Source organism: Carcharodon carcharias, chromosome 21, assembly GCF_017639515.1.
Source record: "Carcharodon carcharias isolate sCarCar2 chromosome 21, sCarCar2.pri, whole genome shotgun sequence".
Taxonomy (NCBI): Eukaryota; Metazoa; Chordata; class Chondrichthyes; order Lamniformes; family Lamnidae; genus Carcharodon; species Carcharodon carcharias.
Genome location: NC_054487.1, coordinates 38804321 through 38823670, shown reverse-complemented (window position 1 = coordinate 38823670; position 19350 = coordinate 38804321). Strand labels below are relative to the sequence as shown.

Genomic DNA, 19350 nt, shown 5'->3' with positions numbered 1-19350 from the left:
CCTCCCTTTCATATGCTTCTTCTTCCTAGGGATGAATTTTTGCTGTGTCTCCCAAATTACTCCCAGAAAGTCCTGCCATTGCTGTTCCACTGTCTTTCCTGCTAGGCTCATCTCCCAGTCAATTCTGGCCAGCTCCTCCCTTATGCCTCTGTAGTTGCCTTTATTCAACTGTAAAGTTGACTCCCTGTCTGGCTATTACATTGTCAGCAATAGCTACAACTTTATAGAGTAAATACTGACCTGATCCTTTTGTTCCTTTTTGTGCAAACCTGAAGTTGTTCTATATCTGGAAAACCTCTTTCCCTAGTTGTCCCAGTGTTAAGCCTGTTGCGAGCCTTCACCACTTTGGAAAGGTTCTGGGAGTGGCGGTGTAAACTCCATGCTTGTCCCAAGCTCTGGATCTGGTTCTGCTTCAGTGATAGGGCTTATTAATTCTGGCCTATGCTCACTGCGGTGGGACTTCAGGTCTGTGTCTCAGCTTGCATCTGCCGTAATGCTCCAAGTTTTTAGGTAAGTTATCGATCATTTTTCTTTTTATCCTCCTTCTAAGGATCTGTAGATCTGTTTGGTCTGTAGTCTTCTCTTGAAGATTTTCCCTAGGTCTTTTACTCGCTGTCCACTGCCATCAATTATGTTTTGTTTCTGTTTGGTGTCTAGGTGGGGGTTCTTTAGGGTTTGTCTATTTTTCTTAAGACTGTAGTTCGTAAAAAATTCTATTTATTTACAGCTTGCATCTCAAAGTCTGCATGAGGTTGGACTTCTTCCCTTTAAATCTCTGTGATCATTAATCATGTGATATTACATCATAGTTGCATCAGCATCAGGGGCTTCTGATGTTAACCTTTTATCCTACAAGCCACACAGGCAAAAAGCCTGGGAGACAGCTATAACTGCGATGCTAGTACTTGATTAATATAGTTAATTGTATCCAAAATATTTTGATCTTTTTGTAGAACTAAGGTTATGGAATATGACCACATGTGACCAATTGTGCTATTATACGAGTGTGGGATGGTATATCAGGTGACAGAAACCTTATTTGGATGGGCTAACCCCTTGATCACTTCCCCCAAGGAGGACTGCACTTTATCCATCTTGTATTTGTCACTGAAATGAGGCCCATTAGTGATGGCAGTAAATGACCATAAGCTCCTGCACCTAATCCCCCAGATTTCATGAACAGCAATGGGTTGGATTTAATTAGTTCAATTATGTGTATACAATTATGCTCTTGATTTATAGTGAGGTATTTATTTCAACAAAATAAGAATGTAAAATGCCATTTATACAGTCATTAAGTCTAGTATGCAAACTTCATTAAACCAAATTATTGAAGAAAACATACTGGTTAAAAAGGGTTGCTTACAAACAAATGGATATTCTGAAAATGTTTTTTTCAAGAAAAAAGTAACACCGATTTCTTGTAGATGACGAGACCTGTTGCTCTGTGGTGGTAGAAATTGAAAGACTTCCCTATCACAAGCCTTTTCTGGGTGGCTACAAACACAGACCTACAGGAAAAGAATTCCATCATGCAGGAACACAGACTCCACTCAAAAGGAGAACAAACTGTTGTGTGGAGAAGTTCTGCAGGGAGACACAGGTAGAATGAAGCACTTTGTGTAATAGGTTTGATTTAAGAAATAACTTCTAAAGCTTTAATCTGTTATTCTGCTTTGTAAGTTTAGAAGAATAAGGGGCGACTTCATTGAAACATATAAGATCCTGAGGGGCCTTGATAGGGTCAATGTGGAGAGGATGTTTCTTCTTGTGGGAGAATCTAGAACTAGGGGTCACTGTTTAAAAATAAACGGTTGCCTATTAAGACAGAGATTAGAAGAAATTTTTTCTCTCAGGATAGTGAGTCTTTGGAACACTCTTCCTCAAAAGGCAGTGGAAACAGAGCCTTTTAATGTTTTCAAGGCAGAGGTAGATAGATTCTTGATAAATAAGGTGGTGAAAGGTGGGAACTTACAATCAGATCAGCCATGATCTTATTGAATGGTAGAGCAAACTCGAAGGCCAAGTAGTCTACCCCTGCTCTAGATTGTATGTTTATAATGAGTTTATTACTTTTATGAAAAGTTCCATGTTCTTTTTAAAAGTATTTTCCTGTTAGGAGACTCTTAAGGAATGGGCATCCAGTTTCCATGCTAATTTTAATACTTCTATTTTAAATAGTGAAAGGAACTTTATTTCAAGTAACGAGTATATTTGTTTTAGTTTTCCATTGTCTAGATGAAATGCTGTATTCCCATGCAAGTCCAGCCAATAAACTGTTGAGAACTTTTTGCCCTACTAGAGCAGGTAAAGTGACAGGAGGTTCTGTCATATTGATTTGACGCTGAGATGAGCTTCCTACCACACATCCACACCATCCCTAAGACCACCTGTTTCTCCGTAACATCATCTACTCCAAGCTTGCCTCTATTTATCTACCTCTAGACTATATCTCTAGACTATATTATTTCAATGCACTCTTGGCCAGCCACCCACATTCTACCCCTGGGAAACTTAAGGTGATTCAAACTCTGCTGCTCGTGCCCCAATCTGCACCAATTCCCGCTCACCCGTCATCTCTGCACATTACTTTGTTAATTCCCAGCCAAATAATGCCTCAATTTTAAAGGGTCTGAATGATTGACACTTTAATTGACCTGCAGCAAATATAATTCTAATGAATGAATGACGTTTTTAACACATCATATTGTCACTATAGGGTACATTGGTTTTTTCAGAGTGCATAAGTGGATGAATGGGATGTAAGCGCTGTTAGTTGTCATGGGGGTGGGTGGTGGGGCAGCTTGGTATAAGGGGCCATTGGGGGGTTAGTGGAGGGGCATAGTTTGGCATAGGAAGCATGCTAACCTTTGAGCTTACCTTTCAAAAGGTTCCCTCATCCAGATTATGGCCGATGCAGTTGGTAAAGTGGAGTTATTGAAAAGTCCCAGAGGGAAACTTTAAACAACTGTCAGAACCTATAATTTTAAGTTTTATGTTTGAGATGCAACTCTAAATTCAGGAATCAGACCACCAGTTCTCAAGGCTTTACATTAAACTAATCGAAACATTTTATTAATTTACACGGGTTAAAATATATAGGCATAGCTTCAAATTACTACTATCATAAATTTTAACAAATTCCCAAACTAATCTCCATTAAGGCAACAGCAACTCATAGACTTAACCAAACACCAGGCAAAGCATTTTCACCATACGAATTCAAAATGAGGTTCCTTCCTGTGGAGCCAGTTGGAGGCTTTCAGCTGCCTTTTGATCTTACATTGCCTCTGCTCTGCAAACCTAAAAACTGTTGAAGTTATACTTACCACCACTGATGGAATTCAAATTTTCATTGTTTCACTAGCCTCTTTGAACTTCACCTTTTAACAATGAAACCCCTTTCATGGTACCAATTTTATTAGTTAAATAAACGTATGGCTTGGTATCTGCTAGATAGGCGTCAAGTTTTCAGCCCACTTCTTCAATGCTCGATTCAAAAAATGCAAATAGATGTTATCTCTCTTCCATATCAAAACTAGTACCCATCAAAGCACCCAGACTAGCTGGCTCTAATCCAGTTAAGAAGACACACCCGCAGACTAAACGTCTATTTTAAAAGAAAAATATTCTCCAAAATATTATATACATTAATAGCTTCGTGACATGCCATGAACCATGACTCTCTGAAAAGCCCCCCAACTCCATGAAAATTGCGGAGGATGAGGACATGCCTTTCGCTGCAATGGAGCTGTCCAGCTCGGTACTGCAGGGCCTGGGCTCGTGACCTAAATCAGCCCACACCCTTAATCAGTGTGTTAAAAATTGGAAACCCCAAGAATGAGGCCAGGAATCCTGGAATCGTGCCCTGGCCACTGTTTTCACTCCTCCATAGATTCTCCTGACTGCATGAATATCCAGTCCTAAATTCTGGAATTCCTTCCATAAACCTCTCTACCTCTCTTTCCTCCTTTAAGACATTCCTTAACATTCACTTATTAAACTAATCTGCCCTAATATTGCCTAATGTGGCCCTGTGACATATTTTGCTTTGTAATCATCCTGGCAAGTGCCTTGGGACGTTTTATTACATTCAAGGTGCCATATAGATATAAGTTGTTGCTCTTGTTCTTCTTTGGTGTGCTTTTGGCCCTCAATATGCTAACTGCTTGCCAGTTTCGGAAAATTAGCTCTATTGTTCCCAGAGTTAATTAGTATAATTATTAACAGGTGAAATATGCTAGGAAGTAATCTGTTGAGAAAAGCAAAAAGTGGATTCATAATTTTGTTTTCCACAAATTTTACTTCTTGTAATAAACATTTATTTTCTTGTACTGTTTTGCAAATTTCCATAATAAATGTTACCTTTTCCATTTAGACAGTTTCTGACAAGAATCAGTATCAACAAACAGCAAATGACACCTCCACACAGATGACCAAAATTGGCTGTTACGTGTCCAATATCACAGATAAGTTGATTACTCCAGGAAAGTATTTCACTGCTGCAGAATACTATGCTTGTAGGCTGAAAGCGGTGAGTTTTAATTAAGTTTACTGCTACGTTGTAAACCACTTTTAAATTTCTAGATCAGATACCTAGCTGCATAATTATGGCACTCTGGCCTCAAAGGTGACAATTCAAATATCAATTTGTTGATTTAGTTACACCAAATAATCCTCATTGATAATAGTTACACAAGTTATATTTAACATGGTTTCAAGGTGTTAATACTCTAATGTGTTGTGCCACAATGTGGTATTGTGCCAACGATCGTCCATGTGGTGAATATCCATTTTTTTGAAACATCAAGCAAAAATTAAATGGTCCCACAGGAATGGAGAGAAGATCAGTGGCCACAACTATTTTTTGTGCAGCCCTTAGTGTTTTGCTGCCTGACTGGCGGTGCAGCATCTTATTTCAAAGTCTGACTGCCTTTTCATGTGCCTGCATTTTTATCATAAAAGCTTCTCGATCTGCACTAAAAACTTGTCACTGTAACAAGTTAAGAGAGATAAATGGGTTTTCCAACACAACCCTGAAAGGTGTATTTTCAAATACCCAGGCAAACTAATGGATCATTTATTGATTAGCTTTTGGAAAAAGCAACTTCCAAACAGTAGGTTAACCATCCTTTATCTAAGGAACTATTTTCATTTAAGCATGTAATAATGTCTATAGCTTTTAAAAAGCCATTATCAGAAGTAAATCTTATTCCAACTTCATTCTTTAGAGAAAAAAACCGGAAACATTGCAGCCATGAATGCAAGGATTAGGACCAGTTAGTTTTGCAGCAATAGTGGAGGAAATACTTTCAGCATTATATGGTGTGCTGCCAGTGTTCACCTGAAGGGCTTAAGGGACAATACTTCATAATCCAGTGAATGATAACCAATTCAAAGTTTAAAAAGCTTCTTGTAAAGCCCCATATGTGAAACTCATCAAGGAAATGAAGGCTTATGGAACTAGTGGATGTTTATCCATATGTGCTGCTGGTTCCTTGACACCAGCACATTCTTGGGAAATTTCCTTCCCATAAGGCAAAACAAATTATTCTAAATCTGTATAAATCACTGGTAAGGACATATTTGCAATGTAGTATGTATATTTCAGAGACTACTTCAAAAGAAAATTAATGAGTGGTAGAAGGCTCAGAATAGAACTAGAGGGATAATTCTAGAATTTAGATCTCAAGTTCTGAATGTACTTACATGGTGAAAAGCAGACAAAGTGGGTATGATATGATTTTGAGTTTATGAAATGAGAGTACTGGATTACCCAGGTGCATGCATACTACTAATTTTGTGTTTTGAGTGTTTAAAACCCCAAGATCCCAGTCTAAAATTGCCAAATCTCAGCAAGGTTTAATGTAACAAAGAACTTCCCCTTCACCACATTCATAGTAATGGATATGTGGAATAGACTCTCAGCTAAACCATTAAATATCCTTGTCATTTTAGACTTTTAACAAAAGTACAGGCTGAACCTCTGGTCAGGAATGGGGTTGTATGTTATAAGACCAAAGTCAAGAAAAAACTGAATATCCAGAATTTTTGTTGAGAGCAATTTGCTTCTTCGTTAAATATCTAACTTTTTGTCAACTGTTTAGAGCTTGAGGGATACCTATAATATTTTTTTCTGTGAGTTTATTAATTTTCAGCAGTGAAATGGCAATAGAGCAAAGATGGATAAATTGAGTTGAGGTACAGATCAGTCATGATTTAATTGGTAACTAAATGGCAGAATAGACTCAAGAAGCTAAATTACCTACTCATGTTCCTTTGTGAAAAATTACATAGAAGCACGTAAAATAAACTGCGCAGAAACAGGCCCTTTAGCCCAGCAGGCCCATACTGGTGTTCATGTTCCACATGAGCCTCCTTCCACTTTCTTCATTTAATCTCACCAACATATCCTTCTATTCCTTTCTCCCTTATTTGTTTATGTAGCTCCCCTTTCAATGCTAACCTACTACCTATGGGAGCAGGTTCCAACTTCTAACCACTGTCTAAGAGCCTTCTCCTGCATTCCCAATTGGATTTATTTGTGTGACTATCTTAAATTTATCGCACCTAGTTCTGGTCTTGCATAAGGACACAAATGCCTGCAAGTGGAAGCATTTTCTCTATATCTACCCTATCAAACCTTTCATAATCTTAAAGACTTCCATAAGGTCATCTGTCAGTCTTATCTATTCTAAAGAAAATAGTTCCAGCCTGATCAATCTTTCTTGATAGGTATAGGCTCTCTGTTTTGATAGCCTTCTCGTAAATCTTCTTTACACCTTCTCCGGTGCCTCAACATTCTTTTTATTATATGGGGACCAGAATTGTTCAGTGTGGTTTAACCAAGATTTGATACAAATTTAACATACTCCATATGAGTCTACTCCCATTTGATTTGCCTCTCTATTTCAGCATATCTTTTTATTCCTTTTTCTCTTACATAATTGTCTAGTTTCCTCCAGAAAGCATTTAAGCTGTTTACCTCAACCAAGTAGAAAGTTGCAAACTCTGACTACTCTGAGTTAAGAAATGTCTCCTTATTCCCTATTGGATTTATTACTAACATTCTTGCATTTATGCATTTCTCCCACAAGTGGAAACATTCTCTCCACATCTACCCTGTCCAACCCATTCATAATTTAAGGGCCTCTTCAGTCACCACTAAGCCTTTCTTAAAGAAAAAAGCTCCAACCTGTTCAATCTATCCCAATAGCTATAATCTCTCAGCTCTGGTACAAATCTTGTAAATCTTTTAAAACTTTATCCAATGCCTTTATGTAATTTTAATATATATGCAAAGCAATTCAGAAGGTTTGTTTTAATGGATTAGGAGATTGTATTTTAATGTGGCACCAGAGAGAAATTCTAGAGTGAAATTGTATTTGAATATTGATTGAAAAGGGAGAAATTAATGTGTTTTGAGATCACTTGTACTGTTAATTGTGTTTGAGTATTAATTGCACTCACAAAACTTTGTCCTTCTGCTCCAAAATCATGGAAAGTTAAGCTTCTGAGAAAATTATTAAACAGCATGCATTTTGTACAGAATTATGGTAACTAATGAAATAAGAAGAGCTGTTACCATAGCAGTACAGAAATAAGCTTTATCACTTTTACAGAAACCTTATTCTAGAAAATGTCGGCATTAGTGGAAACCTACAATTTACTGGTCAGAAATGCTATCAAAAGTTCATTTCTGGTGTTTAGCTATACTGTTTGTTTCTCTTTGTAGGTAATTGTGCTGCAGACCTATTTTAGACGCTGGGCTGCCAAGAATTATGTTCAGCAACTGAGGATGCAAAAGAGTAGGAGGGTGCAATGGGAACTGGAGCAAGAATTGAAAGTTAAAATGGAAAAGCAAAATTACATAAAGAAGCAGTACGAAAGAAGGATGAACCCTAAGACAAAAGAAGATTTTGATCTACTTTTTCATGCATTGGAAGGTATGTTATGGTTTCAAGGCAGGTATTGATTGTTCATGCTGCCTGCAGTATGAACATAATCTTTTTTGTTATAAATGTCATTGTATTCTTAAATTCGGAAATTTTGTCTAAAGTCAGAGGTAACATTCACTTTCAGTTGAAAATTCTGGTTCTGTGTTTTTTTATTTTACATACTTGTTCTGATTATTTTATTTTGTTGCTGGTGCTTATGGTTGCAGTGAGACTGAAAAATGAGATTACCTTTATGTGCTTTGTCTATGTATATTTAGTCTGGAAGCAGGAGGAGCTGAGTAACATAAACCGCACCCTTACTGGACCAGAGAGAAAAGCAGCTCTTTACACGCTTCTGGAACAAGAAGCACAGCTCATTGCGTCAATTTCTCGCCATAAAGTTGATGCTGCTAAGGAAACTGGACCAAAACTAATTCAGAACCTTCTGAATAAGGTCAGTATTATTTAAATATGTTAAATAATTTTGTACACAATCACATTTTATTTGAATCACTTTGATCAATTAAGGCAGTGAATTATTTGTCAGGAACTAGTGCAGGGAAATTAGATATTCATTGAACTGTACCCCTTGGAACAGTATAAAAGTAAGTAGCAACAAGCAAAAGATCATTAGACAGTTTTTCATCTAGAGCTCTTGTTCTTGTATGCAGGGGCTTTGGTCACTTACTAATACTAAAGTAGCTCAAACATATTAATGTATGGAATATTACATTTTGCTAATTGGCCTTTAAATCTTTCTTTACCCCCAGCAACTAACAGCATTCAATTTATTAAACATTTTTGGCTGAATTTTTGGGGGCGAGTGTGGAGCTGGATAGGCGTGAAAGTTCACGTGGTTGGCCAGCGTACCACTTTCCTACCACCATCCCACGCTTTGTCCATCTTCCTGAGTGCAAGATGTGGGGCACAAGTGGTGAGTGGCAAGTATAGCCAGTCAAGGGCTAATTGGAGGTCTATTGTCAGAGACCAACTGGTTCCCTGGGAGTCAGGGATCTGGCCAGCTGCCTGCTAGTGATAGACCGGGGGACAGTGCTCCAGGCAGGCTTTGAGGCCCTCCCCGCGATTTTGGAGGATTCCCCTCCGCAATGGTGGTCCAGCTGCTGAGACACATTTTAAATTGAAGTTGGAGTGAAGGCACCTCAAGATGGAGGCACCTTTTTCCCTCCCCTGAACTACAGGCCCACTATTTGGCCTCCAGCTTTGAGAACCCACTTGCTATTCCTAATTGGAAAGCAAGCTCGCCCTCTAGCCACTAATTGGCAAATTCTGGAAAAATCACTGACAGGAGCTTGGTTCCCACACAATGGGGGGTCATGACCTCCACTTAACCCCAACAGCAGTTTCAGCCCAAAACTCAAAATCCTGTCATTGAAGTCCAAATTCCACAAGAGCACTGTGTGGTAATGAATGTAATATTAAAATAAAAATCCAAAGTATGCAAATTGCATATACCGGATAAGTGACACAATTCAAACTACCTCAGGTTAGAAATATGGTTCAATTATTAAAATAAAATTTCTATTATAGTTATGAAAAAGTAGTCAGATTCACGTCCCATCAGTTTTGAAAAATAATGGGGTTCCAGTCCAGTCGGTTGAAATGATGCTGACATCTGCTCTTGCAAAAAGCTACACATTAATTTCTTACAATGCCAGCCAACCACCATTCCAACATTGCAAATGAGGGAAAGTTTTGAGAAAGCTGCGATCTTCACCTTGCAGCAACTGTATTGTGGAAATAATGCTGAATTACTTACTACATTAGTAAGGACCTGGTATTTGATCTTACGTTAATTTCAGTCTTCCCTCCTCAACATACTTCTGTTACTTTGTTTTGTTTGCCTTGGGTGAAATTTTTGCTAACCTGTTGTTGATTATTGAGATAGCCTTCAGTATTTTCATCTGTTAGCCTCAAAAAATTGCTTCTGTTTAATTAGGAATTTGTGTTAAAGAAATTGTATCACAAACAATTATTTCACCGCACTCTTCAAATAAACTAACTGTACTGCTCTCACTCAAAGCATTAAAATAATATGATGGTATGCATCTTATTGACCACAAGGTGTCACCAAATTGGCTGATTCCAATGTCAGAGAAGTTTTCATTATAAATTTTTTGTGGATTTTTTTTTTAAAAAGCACTTCAGTGTGAACTGTGAAAATTGTTTTTAATTGTTTTTTTAAATTGTTGTAGTGTGCAGACCCCATAAGGTGGAAAGCATATGATGGGAGAGTCACTGAAATGGACACACCGTTCACTATCCGGGCCAGAGAGCTACGTGATATTTACAACAGTATTAACATGAAATACCTGACCCAGGATGAGAGGCTGGATGCTCTTTTAACACTAAAACACACAGTCAAGGTATTGAAGTACTTAAAATAATTAGAGAACTGATTATGTTGGTGCCTATCAGACATTAAACTAGTTGTTCTTTTTCAGTTTAAAAACTGAAGGCAAGCCTGGAGAAGTTTATTCAGGGATGAGCAGATAGGACAAGGTTGAAATGATTTTTTTTTAAAAAGGCTGGCTGTTGAAATGGACGGTTGAAATTACTGTCATTTCTCAGAAACATATATATTGAAAATCACACTGGAAATAAGTGCATCTATTTAAAGTGGTTTACCTTTTGACAATGAGTGAGCATTCTGGCTTTAGTTAGGAGCTAAATGCTCTGCAGTAGGCTTTATTAATTTTATGCTACTAATTGATTTTATGCAATTTAGGAATAAGTGCAAGCATGAAAATTATTTACACATTCTTTTTCAAGATGTGGAAGCCAGAAAAGTCTGCCCATGTAATTGTAGACATGAAAAATACAGCTTTTAATGTTCTTTGTTCCGGTCTAACATTAGATGCAATTGTGCTATTTCTTTACTGAATTGCTGTCAACCAGACGAAATAATTTTCTCCTATTCACTTTCTTAAAACTCTTCTCTAAAATATTCTCTTTGCATTTAAGAACATAAGAAATAGGAGAAGGAGTAGATCAAATGGTCCATCGAGCCTGTTCCACCATTCGATATGATCATGGTGAATCTTCCCCTTCAACTCCACTTTTCCGCCTGCTCCACGTATCCCTTGATTACCTAAGAGACCAAAAAGCTATCTATCTCAGCCTTAAGTATATTCAATGATGGAACATCTTCAATCATCTGAAATACAGAATTCCAAAGATTCACAACCCCCTGACTGAAGATCCTCCTCATCTTAGTCCTAAATGCTCAGCCTCTTATCCTGTGATTGTGCCTTCATGTTCTAGAGTCGTCAGCCAGGGGAAACAACCTCTATGTCTACCCTATCAAGTCTCTTCAGAATATTGTATGTTTCATTGAGATCACCTCTTGTTCTTCCAAACTCCAGAGACTACAGGCCCAATTTACTTACCTTCTCATCATAGGACAACCCTCTCATCCCAGGAACTAATCTAGTGAATCTTTGCTGTATAACCTCCAATGTAAGTATATCCTTCCTTAAATATGGAGACTAAACGACATACAAAATGCTCGGTGTGATCTCACTAAAGCCCTTTACAATCGTAGCAAGGTATCTTTATTCTTGTACTCCAATTCCCTTGCAATGAAGGCCAACATGACACTTACCTTTCTAATTGCTTGCTGGACATATATGCTAAATTTCTGTATTCTTTGCACGAGTACAGCAAAGCAGCAGTCCCTCTAACCTTTTCCTCCATCTGTTTGTGGAATGCATTTTGTTATGTGCACCAATATCAAGGTATTGTGTAAATATATGCCACCAGTTGAAATTAAAGAAACTATATATTTTTTAAAAAGTTACCATAGGTATGAAAGAAGTAGGAAAAATATTAAAACAAGGGATATTTAACAAGTCCCACTGATTAAGATGTTTATTTAATATCATATCAAGTAAGAAAACTAACACTGCAAAATGTTAATGTGCAGAGCAGGAATCAACAACTTGTGCGATAATGTCCCTCACAATGGAAAATGAACCAAAAACTTGCTGCTGATCATTCTGTGTAGGTGACAGTATGTTGAAGGGGCTAGCTGCCATGGTCATATTGGGGAGCTATTCAGTGCTCACTTCTTGCTCTCTGGTAAATTCTAAATCTGTTCCACACTTTTCTCTCAAATCCAGCTAACGATCTCCATGTTCTGAAACAATCTTAGAATTTCACAGCATCCCCTATCCCGGCCTATGCAGCTGCATAGGTGCGTGCTAGAGGAACATAGTACCCAAGTCCCTCTAAACATCAATATTTACAATTTTCATGCCTTTTTTTAAAAACAAAGTATTCTGCTTTTCTATTCTTACTGCCAGAATTGGATTTTCCTGGTTGCCCATTCCATTAAACTACTTGTTCTCCTGAAATCTTTCACAATCCTCTTCACTGTTTGCCAAGACCCCAACTGTTGTGTCATCAGCAGATTGAAAGATCTATTCACTTTGCCAAAGTACAGATCATATAAGACAACACTCATTTACCCTTGATCTTTGCTTTCTAACCACCGAGGAATTTTTAATCCATTCTGCTGCATTTCCTCTAATTCCATGTACCTATATTTTTCCAACAAACTTTAGAGAGTCACCCTATACGTACATTATATTCCCTTTATCTATCCAATTAAGCCACCTCTTCAAAAACAAGTCTGATCAAAATTTACCAAGCACTACTTGCTTTAACAAATTTACTGGGATCTTGCAGTGCACAAATTGGCCACGATGTTTCCTACACTACAAGAATGATTACACTTAAAAATACTGCATTAACTTTTGTAAAAACACAACTGAATGCAAGTGCTTTCTGTCGTATTTTATTTTGATTTATGAATTCTAAGAGTATGCCTGGTTCCTTCTTGAGCAAAGGTATTATGTTAATTATATTCCATTCCCGTGGCACAGTTTGAATTAAATTGTAAAATATTTCTGTTCTAGTCTTCAAAAGCTTTACAGTGTTTATGGTTACATCATTTGATTCTTACAGTCAAGTCCTAAAATCAATTATTATTTTTCTATACAGGAACATGACTGTAAGTTAACACAAGAAATTGTGGAATTGATTGACAGAGAGGCAGACCTTCTCATGAGACAAGTAAAGGAATCTTACCTGGAAGGACTCAGGCAGAGAATATCAACACTCTTTCTTCAGTATATCAAAACACCAACATTTAACCCAGAAGTTGCCAGATTCCTTAAGGTACAAAAAAATGCCAGTTTGTTTTTAATCAGCAGGGGTTGATTCAGATATGAACTTATCTGCACTTATGCTCTTTTATGTTACAAAAATTATCTCACATGCTTCAATTTCCACTGTCTGGTTAAAGACAGCAAGAATCTTATACACTGGGTCTTTGCGGAGTTACATGCACCTGTCCCTGCGGACTCTGTCAGGCTTCAATATCCATGCATAACTAGCTTTTGGAGATACTCAGCACGAATTTATGAAGGACAAGTCATGTTTGACTAATCCAGTTTTTTTTGTGCGGCAGTCACTAACATAAAGGATAAAGGAGAGGCTATGGAAGTTGTCTTCCAGAAAACATTTTATAACATTCCACACAACAAATTATTCACAAAAGTAAAAGCTCATGGAATTAGAGGTTACCTTGTGACATGGGTTGGTAATTGGTTGGGAGGTAGGTGACAAAGCATAGAGATAAAAGGAACAATCTCTGATTGACGGGATGTAACAAGTGGTGCTTGCCAGGGATCGTATTGGGGCTTCAGCTTTTCACCATAAAAGTCAGTAACTTGGATGGAAGAATTAAGCTTTATATTCATGTTTCATGCTGGTTAGTTATGAAGCACAATAAGTTGTGCAGATAGGAACAGGAAGTTTCATAGGCTCAGTAAGTGAATGGGCAAAATGTTGGAAGATGGAATTTAGTGTGAGGTAACCACTTTGGATTCAAGAAAAACATGTCATACTTTCTTATTGAGAGACTAGGAACAGTGGAAGAACAAAGGAATTTGGATGTTCAGATCCAAAAATCAATGAAAAAAAAAACTAGTGCACAGACACAAGAAGTAATCAAAAGGCTGAAGGAATTTATTTCAAGGGGCTGGAATACAAAGGGGAGGAAGTTATGCTCCTTGGTCAGGCCCCATCTGGAATACTGTGATCAGTTTTGGGCACTGTACCCAAGGGAAAATAGCATAAGAAATAGGAGCAGGAGAAGACCATATGGCCTATCGAGCCTGCTCCGCCATTCAGTATGTTGATGGCTGATCTTTGGCATCAGCTCCACTTTCCTGCCTGCTCCCCATATCCCTTGATCCCCTGAGAGATCAAAAAATCTGTCTATCTCAGCCTTAAATATATTCATAGATGGAACATTCTCAACCCCCTGGGGTAGAGAATTCCAAAGATTTGCCATCCTTTGAAAGAAGAAATTCCTCCTCGTCTGAGTGCTACATGATCACCCCTTGTCCTGAAACTGTACTCCCGTGTTCTAGATTCTTCAGCCAGGGAAAACATCCTCTCAGTGTCTACCCAGACAAGCCCCTTCAGAATCTTGTATATTTTCAATTAGCTCCCCTCTCATTCTTCTAAACTCTTCTAAACTTCTAAACAGAGAATATAGATGCAACTTACTCAGCCCTCTCATCCCATGGACTAATCTAGTGAACCTTTGCTGAACCACCTCAAATGCAAGTATATATTTACTGGCCCTGTAAGGTATTGCATTTCTGGATGCAAATTCATCATTCACATGCACAAGATTGGTAAGCTGTAGATAAAAGCAAAATACTGTGGATGCAGGAAATCTGAAATAAAAACAGAAAATGCTGGAAAAACTCAGCAGGCTTGACAGCATCTGTGGCGAGAAAAACAGTCAGACCTGCTGAGTTTTTCCAGCATTTTGTGGGGTTTTTTTATTGTAATTATTGGTAAACTATAAGCATGTTTGATTTATTTGAAGACTGCAACTGATATATTAGATATATATAATTTAGGATAGCTGTACAGACAGGTTCGCTCTAGGGATTCAGCAACTATCATTACTCACAGCAACAACTGTAACTACTCACTAATGCATACTTAGTATATGGTAAGGGTATGCAGTCTTATTATGGTCAATTTTGGAACGGTCCTTAAAAATGATGCAGATCTGCAACCAGGATTCCGAAGCATTCACTTGCAGCATCACTTCCTCCAATGTGCTGTGTGTCCACATATCTGTCCCATGGATTAATTGCTTTCCAATGCTTTGAATATGTTGTTCACAAAAATCTTTGAAATGCTGCTGCAGGAGTCTAAATTCCTTTCACATCATTCCTCTCTCAAAACGGTGAGTTCCCAATTGCTGACGCATTCCATGTTGAGAACTCACAGGAACCTATAATTGTAATTCAGCCCCATGAGCCACTCACTATTACACATTGCTCACTGGCTGCTGGTCGCATGCCACTTTACATCCTGGTTCATTGATCATTTGCATATTCACTTTGTGATATCACAAAACAAGGGGTCCAGTATAGATACAATAGAATTATACTGGAGCTTAAAAGATTAAATTATAAAGACAGGTTGCATAAAATTTGCTTGCATTCCCATGAGTTTAGAAGATTGAGGAGTAATTTAATTCGAGTGTTTGAAATGGTAAAAGGATTCAACAGATAAATTATTTCCTCTGAATGGGGAATCCAAAACAAGGCTCTGAATGCTGCGTCAATTAAAGAATTTCAAAATTGAGATTGATTTCTGTTACATCAGTGGGACAAGAATATAGGTTATACTGTTGGCAAAATTTTTATCTTGGTGGGCAGGCGCGCACCTGACCTGCTCAACCATAAATTGACGTGTGTTGATGTCAGGCGAGTGTCCCGATGTTGATGCACAGTTGTGCGATATTTCGGTTGGTGGGCACGCACTGGAGTCGGCACTACGCCTGCCGACAATTAAAAGGCCTGTTAAGGTCATTGAAACAAATTTTTTGCTGCCATTCCAACCTTACGCTTAGTGGGCAGGCGGAAAGGCCAAGTGGCCTTTGCATTTTTTTGGAAACCTCATCCACGGGTGGGATGAGGTTTCCAACATCAAATAAAAATAAAATAAACATTTTTAAATTTCACTTATAACATGTCCCCTACTCATGTGACAGAGTCACATGAGGGGATGTGTTTTATAACGTTTTTAAAATCTTTCTTTCTGATTTTTAAAGCTGTTCATCTCCCTGAGGCAGCTCTGTGCCTCAGGGAGATTTTCAAGCGTGCACTCATGCACATACACTAAGTTTGCACCTGCCCTCCTCTCCTGCCTGTACAGGCAGCACTGAGTGCTGCCGCTCGCACTTCACATAAGGCCTGCCAGCGTGAAATCGCGGTCTGGCCCCGATCGTGGTCGGCTTCCCAACTGGCTCAGCCTGCATTCACCACCGAGCCCACCCAACAAGACCAAAATTCTGCCGTGTCCCCTGCCAATGCAAGGTGGCCACCGATACCATTCTGCACATGTACACTTGTCCACGCATGCGCAGAAAACCAAAAGCTGATTCTTACCCACAATGGAAAACAGGTACACAATTTAAATTGCTACTCAGAATTTGAGGTTAGATAAAACATAATATTGTATTCTCATTGACTTTTTTTTTAAATTGACGCAGATTTTGTGTTCCTAACTTGGGCATATTGAATCATCCAGATACAGAACACCAAGGAAATCGGGTGAGGCGGATCACATACCTATAAGGGAGCCAGCCAATTTCCCAACCCATTTTTAATCTTTGTGCTGTGTCCAGGTGTTTCAGTAGCTTTAGAAGCAGGAACATAAAAATGTGCTGTATTGCTTTTTATAGGGAGTTTGAAGTCTCCAGCCTCTATGTATTTGCTCGCATGTTTGAAATAGCTGCATGCCATAGGGAAAGATAAAGCTAAAGGAAATTATCTAGGCAAAAATGTGTATTGTATTTTATTCTGAATAAAATTGCTGTTTCTGTTTCCAAAACCCTAAAAAAAAAAGCGAGAAACTAAATGGAGAGTATTACACTGTGGTGAAGGAATGAGTAGAGTTCTGACTGCCAACGCTTGCAATGACATTACGGAGTGAAGTGGTACAACTGCACGTGCTCTGCATTGGCAGCAAATGCAGCCTATACAGTAAAGGTAGATAAATGAAGCTGGGTTACAGATAAGCCAGGACCTGATTGAATGGCAGAATAGGCTCAGGGAGCTGAATGTTCCTGTGAGCTCCCAACATGGAATGTGTCAGCAATTGGGAACTCATTGTTTTAAGAGAGGAATGATGCAAAAGGAATTTAGAGTCCTGCAGTTTCAAAGACTTTTTGTGAACAGCATATTCAAAGTTTTTGCTTGGAACAGATGTGGACATTGAGAAAGTGATGTTCCAAGTAAATGCTTCAGAATCCTGGGGCAGAAGTTGAAGAGCGGAAGCGTGGAAGCTGTTCTCATTAGAGAGAGAGATGATGGGTGGTAAGTTTATCCTGAGGGTCACCTCACTTCAGGCAAGGGGCGAGGTTGAAAAGGGTTGGATGATCTCAGCCAGTATGGGAATTGAACCCGTGCTGTTGGTGTCACTGCATCACAAACCAGCCATCCAGCCAACTGAGCTAACCGACTCCCTCATATCTTGCCACATCCAATGACTCCACCTGAAGGACAAAACAGAAAGTAATAGCAGGCACCTGCTAATCAAAAAAGAGCCGTAACATTAAACCCTTGAGTTCCTTTGAAGCAACTAAATTATGAATCTTTTAACAAGCAGCACATAAATAGTGGGGTATCGTGAAGCACGCGTCTTGTTCTCTTGATGGGCCACAAGAAGCAGTTGTAGCTGCTACCAGCTCCTAAGAAACTAGCACTGTGCATCATTCATTCCACCTCTCAAAAGCACCAATATAATTTTACAGGATTTGGGTAGTTTGAGGTGGGCACACCAGGCTAAAAATGGAGCATGAGTGAGCAAATGTACGTGGAGGAAGAAGTGAAAGAACAGGAACCTGCTGGCTGGATATTCAGCTACAGATTACAGGGATTCAAACCTTACATACCCTGGATATAAGTGAGAGATTGCATCTGAACATCAATGTTTTCTGCTGTTAATGGAGAATTGGAAAATTATCCAGCAAGGTTTGACAGAAAAAGTCCATTTGTCCAATTATGCAAAAAAGCTTCTCTGCATTAAAATCTATCAGACTATAGGACAATTTGAGGACTCTTTATCACAGAACCCTCAGTGAAATAGCTTATTTGCTATATCAGAGTGACTATTGTTAATGCTTATGCTGCTGCTATGGAGGCCTTGGATTTAATTCTCCTGATTTTTCTGTCCATTTTCAACACATTGGAAGGCTGAATCACAAGGACTTCTCCATTCTCAGTGTTGCCCAGAGACCTCCTCTTGCACAGACAAGTGAATGGGCTGAAGGAATACCCGGTAACAGGAACATGGCTTTAGATGAGGTTGTTCTCTCTCTTAAAGTAACATCATGGCCAGAATTTTACAGCCCTGTTTTGGCGGGGACGGGCTGTTATAAACCCCATTGACTACAGCGGGGACGTAAAGGCCCGCTGTCGTAAAATTCTGCCCCATGTCTCAAATGGAGGATAAAGAACACAAGAATTGCAAACAGTTGTCAGGCTATCTTGGAACAGTTGCGATGTACTTTCCCAGCAAGTGTAATCAAGTCTAATGTCTGGGTAACGCCAGAACTGGCAACCCCAATCACTCACACTGAACCTTCAACTATCTCCCACCCACCCCCAACCCACCCCCTGTCAACCAACCCACCCCTGTGATTACCCCCAAGAATTCACGACTGCCTCTCTTGACCACCTGACTATCTCCCAATACAACCCTACTAATCTCACGATGACCATTCACGGCCTCTCCGATTCACCCATCCACTTACTGACATTCAGAAACTGGACATTTATCCTTACCACATGGCAGCTCGTGCTGTAAAAAAGAGAAGTGTCCTGTCTTCCTCTGACTCTACTCCGCTTTGGCGGTGATTTACGCTTCTTAGAAGATCTGGGCCAATATCAAGCTTTAAGGTAATTGGGGCTTGTCAAAGGGTGTTTATGCATCTGTCACCTCTAACTTCTAGTTGGCTACCATGGTGCATAAGTAGGTGAATGACAGGTCTCTTTTTCTTTAGGGGTTTTCCTGTTCTTCTGAAGTCTTGTAATGACTTTAGCAGTTGGTCATCTTGACCAACCTTGTCACCTTGTCATCTTGGAAACAATAATTCTGATCCTTATCTATTGGTAGAAGTAACAATAAGCTAAATAATTTGAAAAGCACAATCTGCCTAAAAATGTTTTTTATAATTTTAGTTGATTTCTACAATATTCATACAGCTTGCCTTCAATGCCTGGTATGAATGGGTGGAAGTAACACTAGGTGGTAATTCCACTTGAATTTGGTCTATTACCAGTTTCTGCAGATC

General features: G+C 38.9%; 1 protein-coding gene across 3 annotated transcripts in view; it reads left to right on the top strand.

Annotated features, from left to right (window-relative positions):
* The window catches only part of iqub (IQ motif and ubiquitin domain containing), a 106444-nt gene that overhangs the window by 83783 nt on the left and 3311 nt on the right, over positions 1-19350 (top strand). For all 3 annotated transcript variants that reach the window (XM_041216146.1, XM_041216147.1, XM_041216145.1), the window contains 6 exons: positions 1428-1603; positions 4379-4534; positions 7736-7946; positions 8216-8391; positions 10151-10321; positions 12960-13136. In XM_041216146.1, coding sequence (XP_041072080.1) covers positions 1428-1603; positions 4379-4534; positions 7736-7946; positions 8216-8391; positions 10151-10321; positions 12960-13136 — 1067 coding nt within the window. The remainder of the gene's footprint in view (positions 1-1427; positions 1604-4378; positions 4535-7735; positions 7947-8215; positions 8392-10150; positions 10322-12959; positions 13137-19350) is intronic.